General features: G+C 52.5%; 1 protein-coding gene and 1 long non-coding RNA gene across 4 annotated transcripts in view; both read left to right on the plus strand.

The window, feature by feature from the left end:
* Positions 1-6,815, plus strand: part of PPIL2 (peptidylprolyl isomerase like 2) — a 74,146-nt gene extending 67,331 nt beyond the window's left edge. For all 3 annotated transcript variants that reach the window (XM_041126377.1, XM_030024457.1, XM_041126378.1), the window contains 4 exons: positions 2,787-2,859; positions 3,020-3,082; positions 3,568-3,707; positions 5,424-6,815. In XM_041126377.1, the coding sequence (XP_040982311.1) occupies positions 2,787-2,859; positions 3,020-3,082; positions 3,568-3,707; positions 5,424-5,517 (370 nt within the window). In that variant the 3' untranslated portion in view covers positions 5,518-6,815. The remainder of the gene's footprint in view (positions 1-2,786; positions 2,860-3,019; positions 3,083-3,567; positions 3,708-5,423) is intronic.
* A 7,107-nt stretch (positions 6,816-13,922) lies between these two features.
* Positions 13,923-14,963, plus strand: LOC121233565. The gene is made up of 2 exons (XR_005933275.1): positions 13,923-14,706; positions 14,737-14,963. It is a non-coding gene; the product is annotated as an uncharacterized LOC121233565 (long non-coding RNA).
* Positions 14,964-16,140: the final 1,177 nt, after the last annotated feature.

Consider the following 16,140-nt stretch of genomic DNA (forward strand, 5'->3'; position numbering starts at 1 on the left):
GCCAGTGCATAGCTGATCTGGCTATTTCAAATTATCAGAACCTAATTAAATGAAAACATACGAGCAGATAATGAGTGGAGCTGTTGGCTAGAAAATCCTCCAATATTAAATCAGAAGTTTCCTTTGGGGCAATTAAGATACAGTGAATATATCTTAGGCTGTGTGTTAATCATCAGTATTATAAGCGAATCTGATACTGGCCTGGAGGAGGATTTTAAAATTGAGTTTTTCTTATGAACTTTCCAAAGTTCATGCAGGGTCTTCAAGCCCTCTGCAGCTTTCCCCAGTGTGCTACTTCCAGTTGCAAATAAATGAGGCTGTTCTAGCCTGCGTACGTGTTTTTCATTTGTTCTTAAAAGTCACAACCTGATTACAGAATATCGTCAGGCCCTTGGGCAGTAAAGGGGAGAAGTTTGGAGCAGTGCAGCAGCAACGAAATGTTAGCAAGGATGGCTCTGCTCGGGGCAGGTGCTGAGCAGCACCCTCTCTGACTTGCATCGTTTTATTTTCTGTGATGGGGTCTGTCTTTTTGGTCGTGTTTAGTGTCTGTCCCAGCCCGTGGGGCGGCAGTGAGGGGCAGTGGTGCTGCCCTAAGCCCAAGGGGTTTCGAATGAGAAGGACCCACCTGCCTCTCAAACCATGGTGGTCAGCCTGTTTCGCTTGGTTAACGTGGCTCTTGGGAGGAGCGCGTGAGGCATGTAAATAGTGTGGTGCGGAGTGGTAGTAGACAGTGTATTTCTCCCTTGGATCAGCTGAGACCATTGCAGGTGATAGCCAGGGGCCTCTCCTGGTGCTGGCTGGGCAGACTGTCGTGCCGGGACTGGAGAGGGCTGCCTGGCCGTGAAACACCTGCAAGAGTGAGATATCCTAGTAGAAGTATATAACGGTGAATGTGAATATGATGTGTGTTTTGGCTGAGGTATTGCTTATTTCTTTGATGTGAAAGCAGAGTTAGGTGATAAAACACTCTACATATTCCACCAGTTTGATTTTTTTTTTTTCCCCACCAGTTTCATTTAATTTGATTTTCCTCCATTTCATCTGCCCAGCCCTTGACAGCCTACTTGTGCTGGTACCGGAGTCCCAGTAATCCCAGCAATCAGGGGGATTCAAAAAGTTGCCACAGTTGCCATTCAAAGCAGTTGCCACCCATGAAGGCTGGAGGATTGCTGGCTCTCAGATTGCCCTGTCCTATGGGCTCCTCAATGGCTGGCTCCTGCCCTTGCTGCTGAGCTCCCAGCCCCAAACTCCTCTGGCTCCAGGAGCAGTGTTTTTGAGAATTATGGCTGCTTCTCATTGTCCCACAGCCATTAATATGGGCTGTATTTTTGGTTCCTGGCCACATGGCTTGGCTCTATTAAAACAGATGTTGTCCAGCTACAGCCTGCTTTTCTAAGGGATCTGGATCGCTCGGCATCAACGGCCTGTCTTCATTTTTATTTATTGCTCTTCTAAGTATAGCTGTTTTCAAATTTAATTGGGGATGATGATGTGGATAAAAGTGTTAAATACCTTGGGACCAAGATCTGATCCCAGCGGGACCCCGCTGGAAACTCAGTGGTTCCTATTTAAAATTAGATTTTGACACCTGTCAGCCAATTTTTTATTTAATGTGTGCTGTGTTCACTTAATATCATTCTGGTTTCTCAATCAAAATATCAGCTGCCTTCCAGAAGTCTGTTCCACGGACACTGTTATCCCCGTTAACCACATCTGTCGTCTCAAAGATAGAAGGCTGTTTGACAGACTCTGTTTTCCACAAAACCTTGTTGATTGCCGTTACTTATTTCCTTTCTTTCTTAATCATGTCCTGTCTCTGCTATTCCATTATTTTGCTGGGATAGATGCCAGGATGACAGTCTTATAATTATCTGGGTCACCCCATTAATCCTTTCTAAATACCCTTTTCTGGAACTTTCCCATTGTTCCACACTTTTTGAAAATGAACATGCAACAGTCCAGAAAGCCTTCAGCCTTTCTTAAACATTTTCAAGCAAGTATTTGGATATGTTGACTTGAAAAATGAGAGGCCAGGGATCTAACATCCTCGTAAAGAAAAACTGCAATGAAAAGTGTCCCAGTGTTATCTTGTGGCTGTGACTTGATGCTCTGCTGCTTTCCCAGAGCCCTCACAAGCTCACGGTTGTGCTGTGCTTTCGGAGCAGTCCTGCACTTTCTGCATTATTGGTGTTATTATGGACAACTCTGTCACTGCTCTCCAGTAGTGCTGTAGTTATGATTCCCTTTCTTCCTAATATCACTCTTTGGTCTGATATACGATTTAGAAAAAAAAAGTAAAAAATCAGAATTTAATTAAAACATTTGCTTTCTCGACCAAGTCTGTTAGGTTATTTTTCAAAGCTCATGGGAGTAACAGATGAGCTCCAAATTTATGGATGTAGCATTAGCAAGTGAACCCATTTTGAAATGGGTTTGTGTCTTCTTGCACAGACGGCTGTCCACAATCGCTCATTATCCATCTTGCTTATTTGTGTGGCTACTGAGTTTTTGGACAAACAGCTTTGCTTTGCCTCTGAGTGTTTGACTTTTCCAGGTTCTGTTTAATTTTAAATTCAAATCCCAGACTTGAGAAAAAATTCTTACTTTCCACACTGAATGACATTATCTTAGGTATTCCAAATACAGTTGCCGATTCCCCTTCCCCAAACACAATGGTTTAAAAATCTGCTAGAGTAATGGCCATAAATTAGATATATTAGATGTAAGGGTGCAGGAATATTTTGAGTGTGTTGTGACAGCTGGAAATCGTGTCCTTCCTCTTTTAGGGTGGTTGGTGGCTTTGAGACTCTGACTGCTATGGAGAATGTGGAAAGTGACCCAAAAACAGACCGTCCCAAAGTACGTGTGAAGCACCCGGGGCTGTGCAGGAGGGAGCGAACGCATATGGCCTCACATGGCACTGTGGTTCACCCCACTGACGCTTCTCTGAAAGCCAGACTTGGGGGAGATGGGGCAACTTAATCAGCAGATTGATTTGCTCTTCTTCTTCTGCTCCCAGGAGGAAATACGAATTCAGACAACAACCGTTTTTGTTGATCCATATGAAGAGGCAGATGCCCAGGTGAGGATGGTTGGTTGGTTGGTTGGGTTTTTTTGAAAGGCCAAAGCTGTACTCTGGAGAACTTTGTAACTTAATGCCTTTTCTGTGAACATGGGCAGCCCCTGGCCCGTATGGTTGCAAGCTAAGATTAAACAGCTGCCATTCAGCATTGCCTTGTGTGCCAGGATCATCGCCGCTCTTTCAGCGGAGAGGTCTTGTAACTGAGTCTGGCACAGCTCCCAGTCCATCACACTTACAATGGCTTCCTTTCCAAATGCCCACAGTAGTTACGGATAGCTGCAGGTGGGAAGAGAGGAGTTTTGTTATAATGGCTGCAGAAAGCCTGTTTGTAGTGGCCCTTGAGGTCTGTCTCCTAAAGCCTGCCCTGTAATCATAGTGGTGCTGATTGCTGTTTTAGAGTGCTTTAAAGCTTCAAAGAATTGTATACATTTTCTCCTGACTCTGGACTAGCTCTTGCAACAGATTGCACTCTCTGCTTCCCACAGGTTGCTGCAGAAAGAGAGAAGGTCCAGCTAGAAGAAGAAGCAGCCAAAACAAAAGCTGAGGCAGTCCCACCAAAGAAAGAGGTCCAGACTCCTAAAACTTACCGGCAGGGGATTGGAAAATACATTAACATGGCTGCAACGTGAGTTCCCTGCCCATCTGAACTTTGAGTGTTTTAGTTGCCTTTCCTGCTGGACACTGACCCTGTCCAGTGCCGTTGCTCAGGTGTTTGGTTTGTACCAGCAGACTTTGCAAAGACACCTTCATGCAGTCCTAACAGTCAAGAGTTCCCTCTACTTCTGCAGTTTTTCAAGATTACAAGTTAACTGAGCTTTTCTTTCAGCACTTGAATGTGACCAAGTTGGTCTTTAACGGCGTGTGCTGACTTCAGAACTGTTGGATACATTTCCACAACTCAGAAGTCCTTGAGGAACTGTATTGTGTCACTTCCTACATCATCTTTATTCTCTTCCTCTTCTGCAGCTATTTCTGAAGGCCACAGTCCCACAGATGTTTCTCTTTTAGCAGCTTCTCCCCTGCACAAAGTAGTTGCCTTAAGCCCATATCAGTCTGCTGATCTGGTTCCCTGTTCAGCCACACGAACAGTTGTACCAGCACAACTGAAATGGCCGGAAAGGGGAGCAGGTTCCCAGGCTTGCCGTGGGAGCACAGGGCGTCTAGTGAGTAGCTCCAGGGTGCCTGGCTGGTTGTACAGGCTTGTCCTAAAGTATCCTCTCCCAGACACCCTTTGTACACCCGTTGGGATTGGCAGCATCGCTTGCTTTCCTAAGGACAGTACAGAATCCCACCTGAGTGGCGGCTTTGCATGAGTTTTGGATAAATTAAAATAGATGCCTTCCACTTGATTTTTTTCAGACTTCTCTAAAAGCATTTGCAAAAATGCTGTTGTCTGTCTGCTGCATAAAGGCGTATATTTATGCATCCACAGATCTGGACAGCTATTTAATCAGCTTGTATGTGCCTGCGTGACTTACTGTGAGAACAAAGCTATGTTAGCCCGTGTAGGTCAGTTTGGTGTGTCAGTTAAGTGTTTCAGTTACAAAATATTGCTTGTCCCTTAAAATACTATGTTTAGCTTAAAATTGCTGCCATTCTGCATTGTATTTAGAAAGGAAACCCAGGCAGAGTTTGCAGCTCTTTGGAAAGGGCCAAGCAGTACAGAAAGGACTTTTCTTTCCTAGTCCTTCACTCATTGCAGCCTGCCTTGAAACTGGGAGTTTGGGCTGTAGCAGCCCTTTGGCAGGTTCAAGGCTCTCCCTATCAGCTACTGATACCGGTCGATAAAACCACAGCACGTGAGCTGGCTGAGTAGTGTTTCCATGGGGTTGCAAACTCTGCTCAAGAGAGGCTGTGAATAGCAGCAGCGACTGCAACAGGCTGTGCTCAGGAAACAGGAAAGGATCTGAAAAACTTGCCCAGCTGCTTTACACCTAATTCCCCATAAATCCTTTTGCTGCCACAAATGCAGGTGAGGAGGCAGGGAGAGAACTTGCGGCTCACATTCTCATCGTGACTGCTAAAAACGTACAGCTGTTAAATCTTCAGCTCTGACCTGGAGAACTTGTTGGGTTTTCAACACGCTCCTGGAAGTGTTCAAAGCCTGACCCAAACCATCCCCGCAGACTGACACACTCTCCCTCTTTTTGGGTATACCAAAGGCCCCCATCCCCACCCCCCCTGCAGTCCCCATGCTGGCATGGAGCTTGCACTGCTCTCTAATTGATAAGGGATGGGCTGGCTCCGATATAGCCGTTGCTGGGAGAGGAAAGGCATCCAGCTGCCCTGGTCCCACCGAACAGTAAATAGTCCCTGAGAGTTGTTTTCATTTCGGCTCCAGGAAGCGCAGCGTGGAAGATGACGGGCCCTCAACCAGCACAGCTGCGAAGAAAGAGAAAAAGAGCACAGGCTTCGGGGACTTCAGCTCCTGGTAGCAGCACGGGGAGCCTAGTACTGGAGCAGCACAGCAAAAAAAGAAAAGGCGGCCTCCCACATGTCCCCGAAGAGCCCGAAAGACAGTCTGTCCTGGGGAGGGAAGGCACCAGCCTGCCCTTCCACTGGGAAAGAAAACTGTTGCTTTGTTAAGGCTGGTTAATGTGGCTTTGTTTTCTAGAGAGCTGTGTTCCCCCCACTGCATCTTCCTCGAAGGCCTTTTTGTTGTTGTTTTGCTAAGCGGGGAGCAGGCAGCCCAGCTCCGCTGGGGATTAGCTGGAGCCTTTCTCTGCTTGGCTGGCAGCAGACCAGGCAGAGCCCAGCCTCACAGGACGCTACTTCAGTGAACAGCTACGTTGGTGAAAGAGCTCCTTTTACAGGTAATCGTTCCCAGACAAGCCAACTCTGCCAAATGAAGGAATGAATTAATGTGCTGGGGAAGCGCCTGTGCTGCTGTAGCGCTTTCCGGAGGGGAGGAGAGGGCTCCAGCCTGTCCTGCCCTTCTCTTCCAGCTGCCTTTTGCTAGTTCTCAACAAGGACCAATTCTGTCTCTTGCTCATTGCGGGCCTGCCTCCTGGCTGGACTGACTGCTCCAAAATGAGCTCTCTCTGTACCCGTTTAAGTCTCTGACAGCCTGAGAAGCAGCGAATCTAGATAAGGAGGCTGGGGTGGCTGCACCACTTGTTCCTCCCAGTGGCTGGCCTTCCCTGAGCCACTGGGCAGCCAGATGGGCCAGGACACACCAGCTCAAACCTGCCCTTGGGTGCCGGAAACGACAGCCTGGAGCAACTGAGCAGGAATAGAAACAACTTTTTTTTTTTTTTTTTTTTTTTTTTTTAACCATCCCTAAAGCCTGCTCTTTGCAGGGGAACACACACTGTAGACTACCCTGACATCAGTCCTCCCATCATTAGGGAAAACCATATAATATAGCTGACAGGCGTCTCGGATATTTCCGTTGCATACCCACAAATTATTAGGAAGCTTAGTAAAGGCCTTATGAGGTAGAGATATATCAGCCTGTGAAGTTTTAATCCAAAAACCTAAGTGTGTTACCATCACTTAGATGTAGCAGGCTAGATCCTGAACATTACTTTTCAGTTCATCTTCGGTGTTTTCAGATGACAGAAATACCCTTCCTACCTCTCTGTGTGGCTGAGGAGATAGTTTTGTAATCAGCTTTGTAACAATACATTTATATTGGTGGTTTCACATTTTAAGAGAAGACTCCATTTATATGAAATTGCTGTAAAAACTTTTGGTAAAACGTTTTGCATTAAATGATTTTATTTTCTTTTGAGTGCTTGCCTTTGACTCTTCAACTGTCATTTCCAAGATCATGGTATTGCAAAGTTGATTGTCATAGAAGGAAATGATTCATTCCTACTTTTTAAGATGCTCATAAGGAACTCTGGGATCTTTGCGGATATGATTACATCTTTGTTATATCATAGGAAGTTCAAACTAGTTTGAAAGAATAATAGTGGGTTTTTGTTTTGCAGCATTTTGCAGCGTGTAAGTTTGAAAGAATGTGTTTGATTCCTGGAACAGGGGATATGATGGTACTTTCCTCAAGCTGAGTTTCTTGTGTCTTATTGAAACCTCTTGCTTCTCCTGGATTGGCCTTTTCCTGATAAATTGTTATTGATCCCTTCTACCTAACTTCTACTTCAGCACATTTTGAGTCGTCAAGTTCAGTGTTGCTTGAGCTGGAATGGGCAGTTTAATGAAATCCATGAGAGTAAAATGCTTTTTTGTACTTGATTAAAATGGAGATTATTATGAAAGAAAGGAGCTTTTGATTACAAGGAAGGCAACAGAGGTGTGGCAAGGACTCCTGTTTCAGCAAGAGTCCTTGTTACAGATTGATATAAGGGACAGCTTCCTTTCGAGGCAGCAGGCTGCAGAGATAACTACACGCTTTCCCTTTCTACTTGTTTTTTGGCAGAGCTCACTGCAGCCCATGAAGGACCACTCCCGTGCAAAGTGCAGACAGGACTACTGCCCTTCCAAGCACTGCCTTTGCGCTGCCCGTTTTGTTACAATTTCCCACCATAACATCAGACACAAAAGAAAGAGCAATTTCCTGGCTTCTAGGAAGGGCTGAGCGTAACCCTTTTAGTTTTGCTCTAAGCAGGGATGAAGCTCTTCAGCCTCCGTTCGCCGCTCGACCTGAATTCGGGCTGGTCTGCCGGGGCTCCCTGCTGTTGTTGGTGGGACCCAGGCTGGGAGATGCTGGCTCTGGCTCGTCCCCAGGGTGCTGCAGCGGTGCGCGGAGGTCGAGCGGTTTGGCCGAGGCTGTGTGCTGAGTCAGCAGCTGGGCTGGGGTTTGCACCGAGAGCCTCTGCAGGGCAGCGAGCACGTCGGTGCTCAGGCAGCCAGACCCTGCAGCAAATTTTTGTTCCGAATTCCCACCTCTCTGCTCCCTCCCGCACCTGTACTTTTGCATACTTGGTCAATTTTTTTTTAACTTCAGCTTTTCTTCTGATCAGCAGAACCCACAGGGACAACGTGACACAAGCTCTTCTCTAAAAGATGAGGGAAAATGTTGAGCCATATTGACAGGGGCACAGGGTGAGTGCCCAGAGAGCAAGGTAGTGTGGTGTAGCCCTTGTTTTTACAAAACCTGGCTCTTTGCAGGGTGACGTGCAAACTTTCCACTACCTGAGTCAGGAAAGGGGAGAAAGGAGGCTTTGCTGAAACCTTTTCTGCCCCTTTCATCACTTGGTTCTCCAGCAAGGGTGGTGTGTTAAGAGGAATACCCAAAGCAGCTCCTGCTATGTCTGGAGGGATAGGCAGGAATTGTGCAGCCTTACTACAGAAACTCACCCCTGGGAACCACTGTGCTATTTGTAAGCACATTTTTACATTCTTTGGCTTTGACACTTTTCCAGTAAATGTGCTTAGAGAGAAAAAGTAGGATTTTAACCAGAGACTGAAATAGTTTTTGTCTGGCCTTGGCTAGAATAATACCAGCACTCTCTTACTTTGCATTGCTCCATACCTGGGTCATTTTGCTGAAAGGCAGAGGCACTGGGTGACCAGTAAATTCATCGTTTCCTGGGATCTGGCACTGTAGCAGGGAACACCACGAGCACAAAACACCCTCAAGAAGGTGGTGGCATGTGGTGGGGCTGGCAGCCGTGACCATACAGCCGCACAAAGACGTGGGGCTTGCGGGAGACTCGGTTCTTCACCTTTGCTTTTTTTGGCATGAATTCAGCCTGGCCCCTCAAGGACCATTGTATTGTCTGTGTGGGAAACAGCACTAAATGAATGGTTTTCCAGCTAAATAGCTGCAACTCTGTTTCCATATTTACCAAGAGAAAAAGCCCCAAATATTGTTGTTCAGTTTAATTTTGCCTGTTCCCCACTGGCTGGAATTGCTACAGCCCACTCTTCTTGGAAGCGAGAGCTCATACAAGCAATTGCTCTGCTTCAGCATCACGTGGTAGATCATAGAGGTACCCATCTCATGTGGGGCCATGAATTGTGAGTAGTCAAACTGTGTTTCAAGGTCTCCAAGAAAATCCTGCTTCTCCCTCCAGCTCCCTTCAAGAAAGGGACCAGGCAGCGACCATTCCCCAGAGCCCAAACCACCCTCAGCCGTGTGGGCAAGGGGCTCAATGGGGTGGAGCAGAGAGGTGCATGCAGAGTTCGGTCCGGCACGGCTTGGCTCGCTTCCCACCTGTGCTAAATTTACTACTTCTTACTGTGAATTAAAAACCCCACGGAACACACCTCTACCAGGTACTGCTCCAGGATTTGTCTGTCGTGTTCTCTTGACCCTGGATGGTGGGGGCACGTGGAAGATGTTCGGGCCCTGGACCGGCTGCTGTTGGGATGCCGTTGGTACCAAAAGCAGCGCAGAGCACGGGCAGAGACGAACGGACAGAGACAACCTGGAGGAGCCTGTGATGGTCGGTAGGACGGGGATGGGGACAGGACGGGCTGCTGGCTGTGCCAGGACTCCTCGACGGAGCCTGGCACGCGAGTTGCAGCTACCAGACCCTTGAGGCGGCTGCCATACCCGTGGGGGGAAGGAGCTGAAGCAGAGGAGGCGAGAAGCACCCGGACTGCCTCCTGGGGCACTCCTCGCCTCACAGGTTTGGGAACCCCATAGGGCACATCACAGAGGTGGCACGTCCCTGTCCCCAGGCAGCCACCCGTGCTGGTGACTCCACCTTGCACAGGCGTCCTTGGGAACCTTGCAGAGGGGGGCCGAATACTTGAAGAGATCTATTTTGCTCTCTGGGTCCTTCCTGACCAATTCCTGGCAGTTTTTTGCAGAGGTTTCTCAACCCTTAGTGCTTCTGTGTGCCCCTGCCACAGGGCTGTGCCTGTCCCTGTGGTCCATGGGGTGGCATGTGTCAGTGTGTTGGCTCCAATACAGACCTACTGACCCCAGCCTCTGCTGGGGCTGCTGAGCTCCGTTTCTGCATTTTCCAACCCGACTTGGCCCCAGAAACCTCAGGGTGAGAGGCCAGGATGAGCACTCGCTTCCTTGCCCAGGCGAGGGGGCATTTGTGCCCCTTTGGTCCCCTTGGCTTTGTCCCAGTCTCCACGATCTGAGCTTCAACACAGCTTCGGTTCAAGGGCAGTAGTCAACCCCCCCTCGCTGGCCGCAAAACTTCCAGCAGAAAACAAAAATCCGCTTCTCGGGTCGTTGCGGGGTTCCTGCAGGTGTTTCGTGTCCCCCCCCGGCGTGAGCTGCTCGCCAGTGGCTCTGGGGCAGCTGCGTCCCTGCTGCCCTGGCACACGGGTCTGCACCAAAGGCCGTCTTGTTGAAACCAAGGGAGCGTGCTGAGGCTTTGCGTCCCTCGGCTGGCAGGAAAAGCGTAATTAATAGCAGAAATAAGCAGCAGCAAAAGCTGCTGTTCATCTGCCCGATTCCCTTTGGAAGAGCCCGTGGTCCCGTAGGACACATGCAGCGGCAATGTCGCGTCCGGCATGGCTGTGTCTGGGAGATCTGCTCTGAGTTGTTGCAGTTTGTGCCACTGGCCTTGAGGCTTTAAGGACAGTGAGGTGAAGGTTGTCTTTAGAGAGAGAGAAATAGTTTAGGGCAGCTGCAGGTTTTATGGTTGCCTGTGGATAGGCTTGCAGAGAAGTATGGGGTTTTGGTTCAAAAGCAGCAGTGTCTTGGTTTAACACTGGCTACGCTGGCACGTCGAGGGCTGGTCTCCACTGCCCAAACCCTGCATGCGGGTGGCAGATGCCCGTACCACAACCAGGGCTTAAGCAAAAGCAGCGAAGGGCCGACGTGCTAAATGCAGCCAAGTCAAGGCCAAGCCCTCCGAAGGAAGGAGGGAGGCTGAGCACACTGGAGCCGACGGGTGCCGGAGGGTCGGTGCCGCTGGCTCCACGCTGTTGCGCACGCAGCCAGGCGGGCGCAGCGTCGGTGGGGGCAGAGGGCTCTCGCAACCCCCCCGCCGGGCACAGGCGACCCCGGCGTGGGCAGCGTCGGTCCCCTCAGCCGGTGGCGGAGCCGCAGGCATGGCCACGGCCACGGCCGCCCTGCAGCCGGTAGGAGCAGCTGGCAGATAAACCTAGCGCTCGGACGCTGGATTATAAATATCAAATATTTCTGGGATCCCCCCCCCACCCGTCACCAGCGGTGTTTGGGAGGAACAGGATGCCGGAAACCTTGTGCCAGGAAGCAGCTTTTATAAGCAAGGGAGGGGATTGCCAAACACCCCCCTCCAAGTTTCAACACTGTTTGCTTTGGAAAAGGCAAACAAACTAAATCGGACTGCACAGGAAGGAGGCGGGCAGCTGCCTGCCCCGGCCGGCGATGGTTTACACCGCACGGCGCAGCCGGGGATTTCTCGCTTCCTCTCTTTCTTCGGAAAGCATATTTGTTATCACGGCCGCGGCGGAGGATTTAACCACTCTGTGCTGTGACTGCAGAGAAGGGACTGGAGCCGAGGCTGCGCTCAGAGCTTGGGGAGCACAGCCCCTCCGCTCCGGGACACCCACCTCCGTGGCAGCGACATCCAACCCCATCGGCTTCGACCTGGGTGTCCCCATTCCTGCCACCCACAGGGACCGGGATCCCCGCTGCAGTGCAAGGCTCTGACCAGGCTGCGGTAGTAGGGGGGGGACACAACTGGGTGGCATCACACCCTCCTGTCCTGCCGCTCATCCCGTGCACTGCTTTAGCTCACCGATCTGGCACAAGCCGCCAGTGACGGGTTTGCTTCTCGGGCCTTAAACCCTGCAGCAGAAAACACCTCTAAAAAAGCAAAAGGAGCTCGATGGGTGCATCGGAGAGGAGAGGGGCTCCCGGTGTCATCAGCCCCGCCGGTGCGAAAGCCGCCGTGGCAGCTCAGTCCCTTCCCCACTCCCACAGCCCCCACGTCCCGCACATCCTTTGGGCAGCCCGGGTGGGTTTTGGGAGGCTCCAGCCGTGGCCGCTGGTGCCCAGCGAGCAGCAGTCGTGGCCATGCAGTCTTGTGGCCGACCGCAGCGCGTGTGTCCCGCGCTGGATGCCTTCATCGGGAAGCGGTGGTAGCCGGTGAGCCGCGGTGCTGCGTTGGGCCCGACGGCCACAACACGGCTGTTCGCAGCCGAGAGCGTGTATGAGAGCGTGCATAGGGATTTTTAAACAAAAAGCACGTTGTGACCGCGGGCTGGGGCACCCCGTGGCGCCGGGAGGGACTTTCCCACTGAAGGGACACGTGGCCTTTTGGGACGAATGCTGAGATGGCTCTGAAAAGCAGCTCCTCGCTGCTGCCTGGAGCCGGTGGCAGTGGGACTGTGGGGGGAAAGCCGAGCTCGGGGGGGGCACGCTGCGGCAAAGCCGCAGCGGGGCTGGGGGGGCCTGACACCACTTTGCTGCAAAGCCTGAACCCCGCTGAGCTCCGTCGTCGTGCACGGCAGCGCTGCCGCGTTAGCGTGGGGCACGGCGGGGGCCGCGGGGGCCGCGCACGGCACCTCGGCAAGGCCGGCACTGACTCACCCTCCGCTGAGCTCAGGCGCTGCAGCCCGGTGACTTCATCCGCTGGAAATAGCAACCGAGGAGGAACCGTCTTTCTGTCACCCGCCATCCATACCCATAGAGATACACAGGCGCTCGCTGCTGCCTGCGCTGCTGCCCGCACCCCGGTCCCAGCGGCGGGAGCTGGTTGAGCCCCAAGGCAGGGGCAGCCCTGCGGTCTCCCCCCCAGCCCGGACACGTGCCGGAGCTGCTCCGCGCGGGACGGGACAGGATAGGGCCCTGTGGCTGCGCGGGGCTGATAGCATTTGACAGCCGAGGTGCTGCCGGCCCCGCGAGGGACAGTAGGGAATGCTGCTGCATGAGTCAGTGAAGGGTTTCAAGGCCAGAGAGATCACGGCTTTATCTACTCTACCTGCTCGTACAGCACAGACGGTACAATTTGCACTCAAGCCAGTAATGGCTTCTTGGCTAAAATGTGTTTTCCAGAAAGGCACCGGGCTCTCTGTGAAGCCTACAAGGGAAAAATTAATCCCACAGTTCCCCTGGTAGCAAAGCAAAGGCATGGCGGCAGCCTGCAATGACTGTAGCAGATAACGGGGCCCCTCCGCCTGCTCCCGGTTCTTGCTCTTATCACGGATGAGCAGAGCTGGCCTGGGGTTTGTACAGGCACAGCACCGTGGCGGCTGCTCACAGCGATCCCTGAACAGCTCAACTCCGGTTCTGCCACGAAGGCCAGGGGTGTTTGAGATCCCACGGGGACGCCCTGGGGGTCTCCACCCTCGTCTTTCCCAAGGGGACGGTGCAGGGACAGGGCTTATGGAGCCGGGGCCGGGGCGGAGGGTTGACGTGGGCACAAGGCAGATGTCCCGCAGGCACCAGTCCCTGCGTCCAGGACAGGGCCGTGCCGCTCTGCCTCGACGGCTCCGCCGCGGGACACGCAGGAGGGTGCGTACGGGCACGACGGGCGCCCGTCCATCTCTTGCTCGGGGCGTGAACAAGAGTTTCGCAAAGTCTCGGGGCTGCTACAACGCCAGCGCCAGCTTTGCTCCCGCTGGTCGCCGTTTAAAGGTCAGTGGGGCTGAGGCAAGCGAGCTCGGTGCTCGCTGGCACTCGTCCCTCATGTACTTGTTCATGCAGGTTTGCTTTCGTAAAAAGGAAAGAAAACCAACCACCTCTCCCAGACCCCTCTGCTCCCTCCACTGGGGCTCTTCCCACGTCGCTGGCCCGGGGGGGGGTTGCATCTCTGCTGGGTTTTCTTCTGGGCACGACTCCGGGCTGGTTGCTTTGATATTTTCCGGAGATGAGGAGGGTGCAGGGGCATCGCGCCTTCCTGACCACGCGGTGCCCTTCGCTGGCCGCTGCCGGACAGGCTGGCAGGAGCTGCCGCTGCCAGCACGATGCCTTAACCGTGGTGAGACCAAACCTCCCGTGTCCGCGGGCTGGGGCACGGCTGCGGCAAGGGGCCAGCACCCGCCTCCCCCCCCTCCCAGCATTGCTGGGAAGCTTTGGGGATTAAAGCATCCCTCCAGACAGGGTCGTGAAGGGCAGAGCGGGCACAGAGGGCTCCGGGAAGGGCTGGCATCGACCGATCTGCCCGAGGGCGGAGGAAGCGCTGGGGATCGGGGTTGTACCCGTGGGGCTGTGCACGGGGCAGCTTCCCAGGCCCCTCTGTGGTTCCTGACGTCACGGAGAGGCCAAATCTTCCCTTTTGCACAGAAAAAAAGGCTCATCTGCAGTCACAGCGGGCTGCACTTGACAGCTCATAACTTAATGGCTTTTAAAAAATAGCCACAGCCTGTTTTAAACGCTGGTCGACGTCTCCTCTACCTTTCCCCCCGGAAAGCCTTCTGAGCTCTCACTTTTCCGATATTAGACACTTTCTCTACTCTTCGGCCTTCATTTATTAATGGCTAATTATATCTATTTGCTTTTGTGCCAACATTGTCCTTTAGCTTGAATAGCTTTTTTCCCTCCCTAATGCTTGCTTCCCGGTGCTATTTATAGGCAGCAATTGTATCCCCCCGCAGCCTCTGTTTCGCTTGGCTACACAAGCTGCGTGCCTTCAGCCTCCTCAAAACGGCCCCGTCGCCCTCCTGCCTCCCTCCGCGTCCCCTCCTCGAGCCGAGGGGGTTCAGGCGGGTGCCCAGCTGGTGCCGGCGTCTGGCAGAAACCAGTTGGGTGGCAGCACTGGCCGCGATGCTTTGGGGCAGAAAGCCGGGGGGCAGAGCCACGTGCCACCGGAGAGCCCCATGGGGTTATTATGTATTTTAGGCAGCCCCATGAGGTTATTATGTTTTTTAGGCAGCCCCATTGGGTTCTTTTTTAGGCAAAGGCAGGGATGGCTCCAGGCTCCCGTTTGCCTTCCCTGTCCCTCCCAGCCCATTTCTTTGGAGGGAGAGCGAGCGCCCGGCAACACCCGGCAGCGTGGCCCACCAAGGCAGCGCACGGAGTTGCGCGATTTCTATCGGCGCTTTCATCCCGGGATGAAACGGATGATAGAAAACATTTGGTTTTACGATAAAAGCAATTGACCCTGGAGGAATCTGCCTCCCCAGGGCGGCCTGCAGCAAATCATGGAGATAAGGCACCGACACGCAGCAAACGCCAAGTGCTTCCAAGCTCCTGAGCGGCGGCAGAGCAAATCCCTTCCCACGTGGAAGGAAACCCGCGCTGGGTTTCCACAGCTGCTCCCGAGCCCGGACAACGCAGCCGGTGACGATTTTAGTCGATTTTGTTGGGGCCGGGAAGGTCTGCAGAGGAGGACGCTATTTATTTTTTTTTTAATGAACGGCCAGATTTTTTTGTTACAGACGTCTTCGCCACAGATCTCAGTCGAGCTTTTAATAGATGGGTTCCTCGCCAGCGGCAATTGCAAATTGATGGCAGCAGAAATGGCAAGTGAAGACAAATATAGTGCAGGCTGCCTGCAGGGAGAGTGCACGGAGGAAACTTCGGATGCTATTTTTGGTGCTTTGTCTCCACTGCTTACAGTATTTCTAATAGTTGTTTCTCCTTAAAAAACATGCTTAGGGTTGGGATTTTTTTTTTTTTTTTTTTTTGGTTAAAAAAAATTCCTTTCTCCAGAGAAAGGGTCAGATGCCGTGTCCGTGCCTAGCTCCGCAGAGCTGCTGGGTACCGCAGCCCTGGTCGGCTGGTGGTGGGAGGGCAAAGACATGCTGGTGATGCTGCCTCCATCCCCTCCACTGGGACCAGTACCGGGCCCATCTCTCCCAGGCCCTGCGCAGGGGCCGACACGGAGCCAAACCCTGATTTCACCCCGATCCATGGGAACGTCGTGGGGAGTACGGGAAAGTTCAGCGTGCTCGCTAATAAAAGAAGGAAACTCTCCCACGCTGCCGAGCCATCGCTGCACCATGGGGGGGGCCGGCAGCGGATGCCCCAGCTCCTCCGCTCGTCACCAATGCACTGAGTTTTGCATGGTCCCAGCCAGCACCAGGAGCCGCAGCGGCCGGACGCTCCTGGAACGCAGTGGGATCCAGCTGGGTGCTGTGGGCGAAGCACTCGCCCTGGAGGGGAGCAGCTCTGGGCTGCAAAATCGTAAAAATCCGGGCACGACCGAGAGCATGTACACCGGAGCCCAACTGCAGGGAGACGGGGAGGAGAGCGCTGGAAATCGCTCGGATTACTTGGCAGAGTGGAAAAACACTCCGAGTTATTGCCGTGCTTG

The sequence above is a fragment of the Aquila chrysaetos genome, chromosome 9, assembly GCF_900496995.4.
Source record: "Aquila chrysaetos chrysaetos chromosome 9, bAquChr1.4, whole genome shotgun sequence".
NCBI classification, from domain to species: Eukaryota; Metazoa; Chordata; class Aves; order Accipitriformes; family Accipitridae; genus Aquila; species Aquila chrysaetos.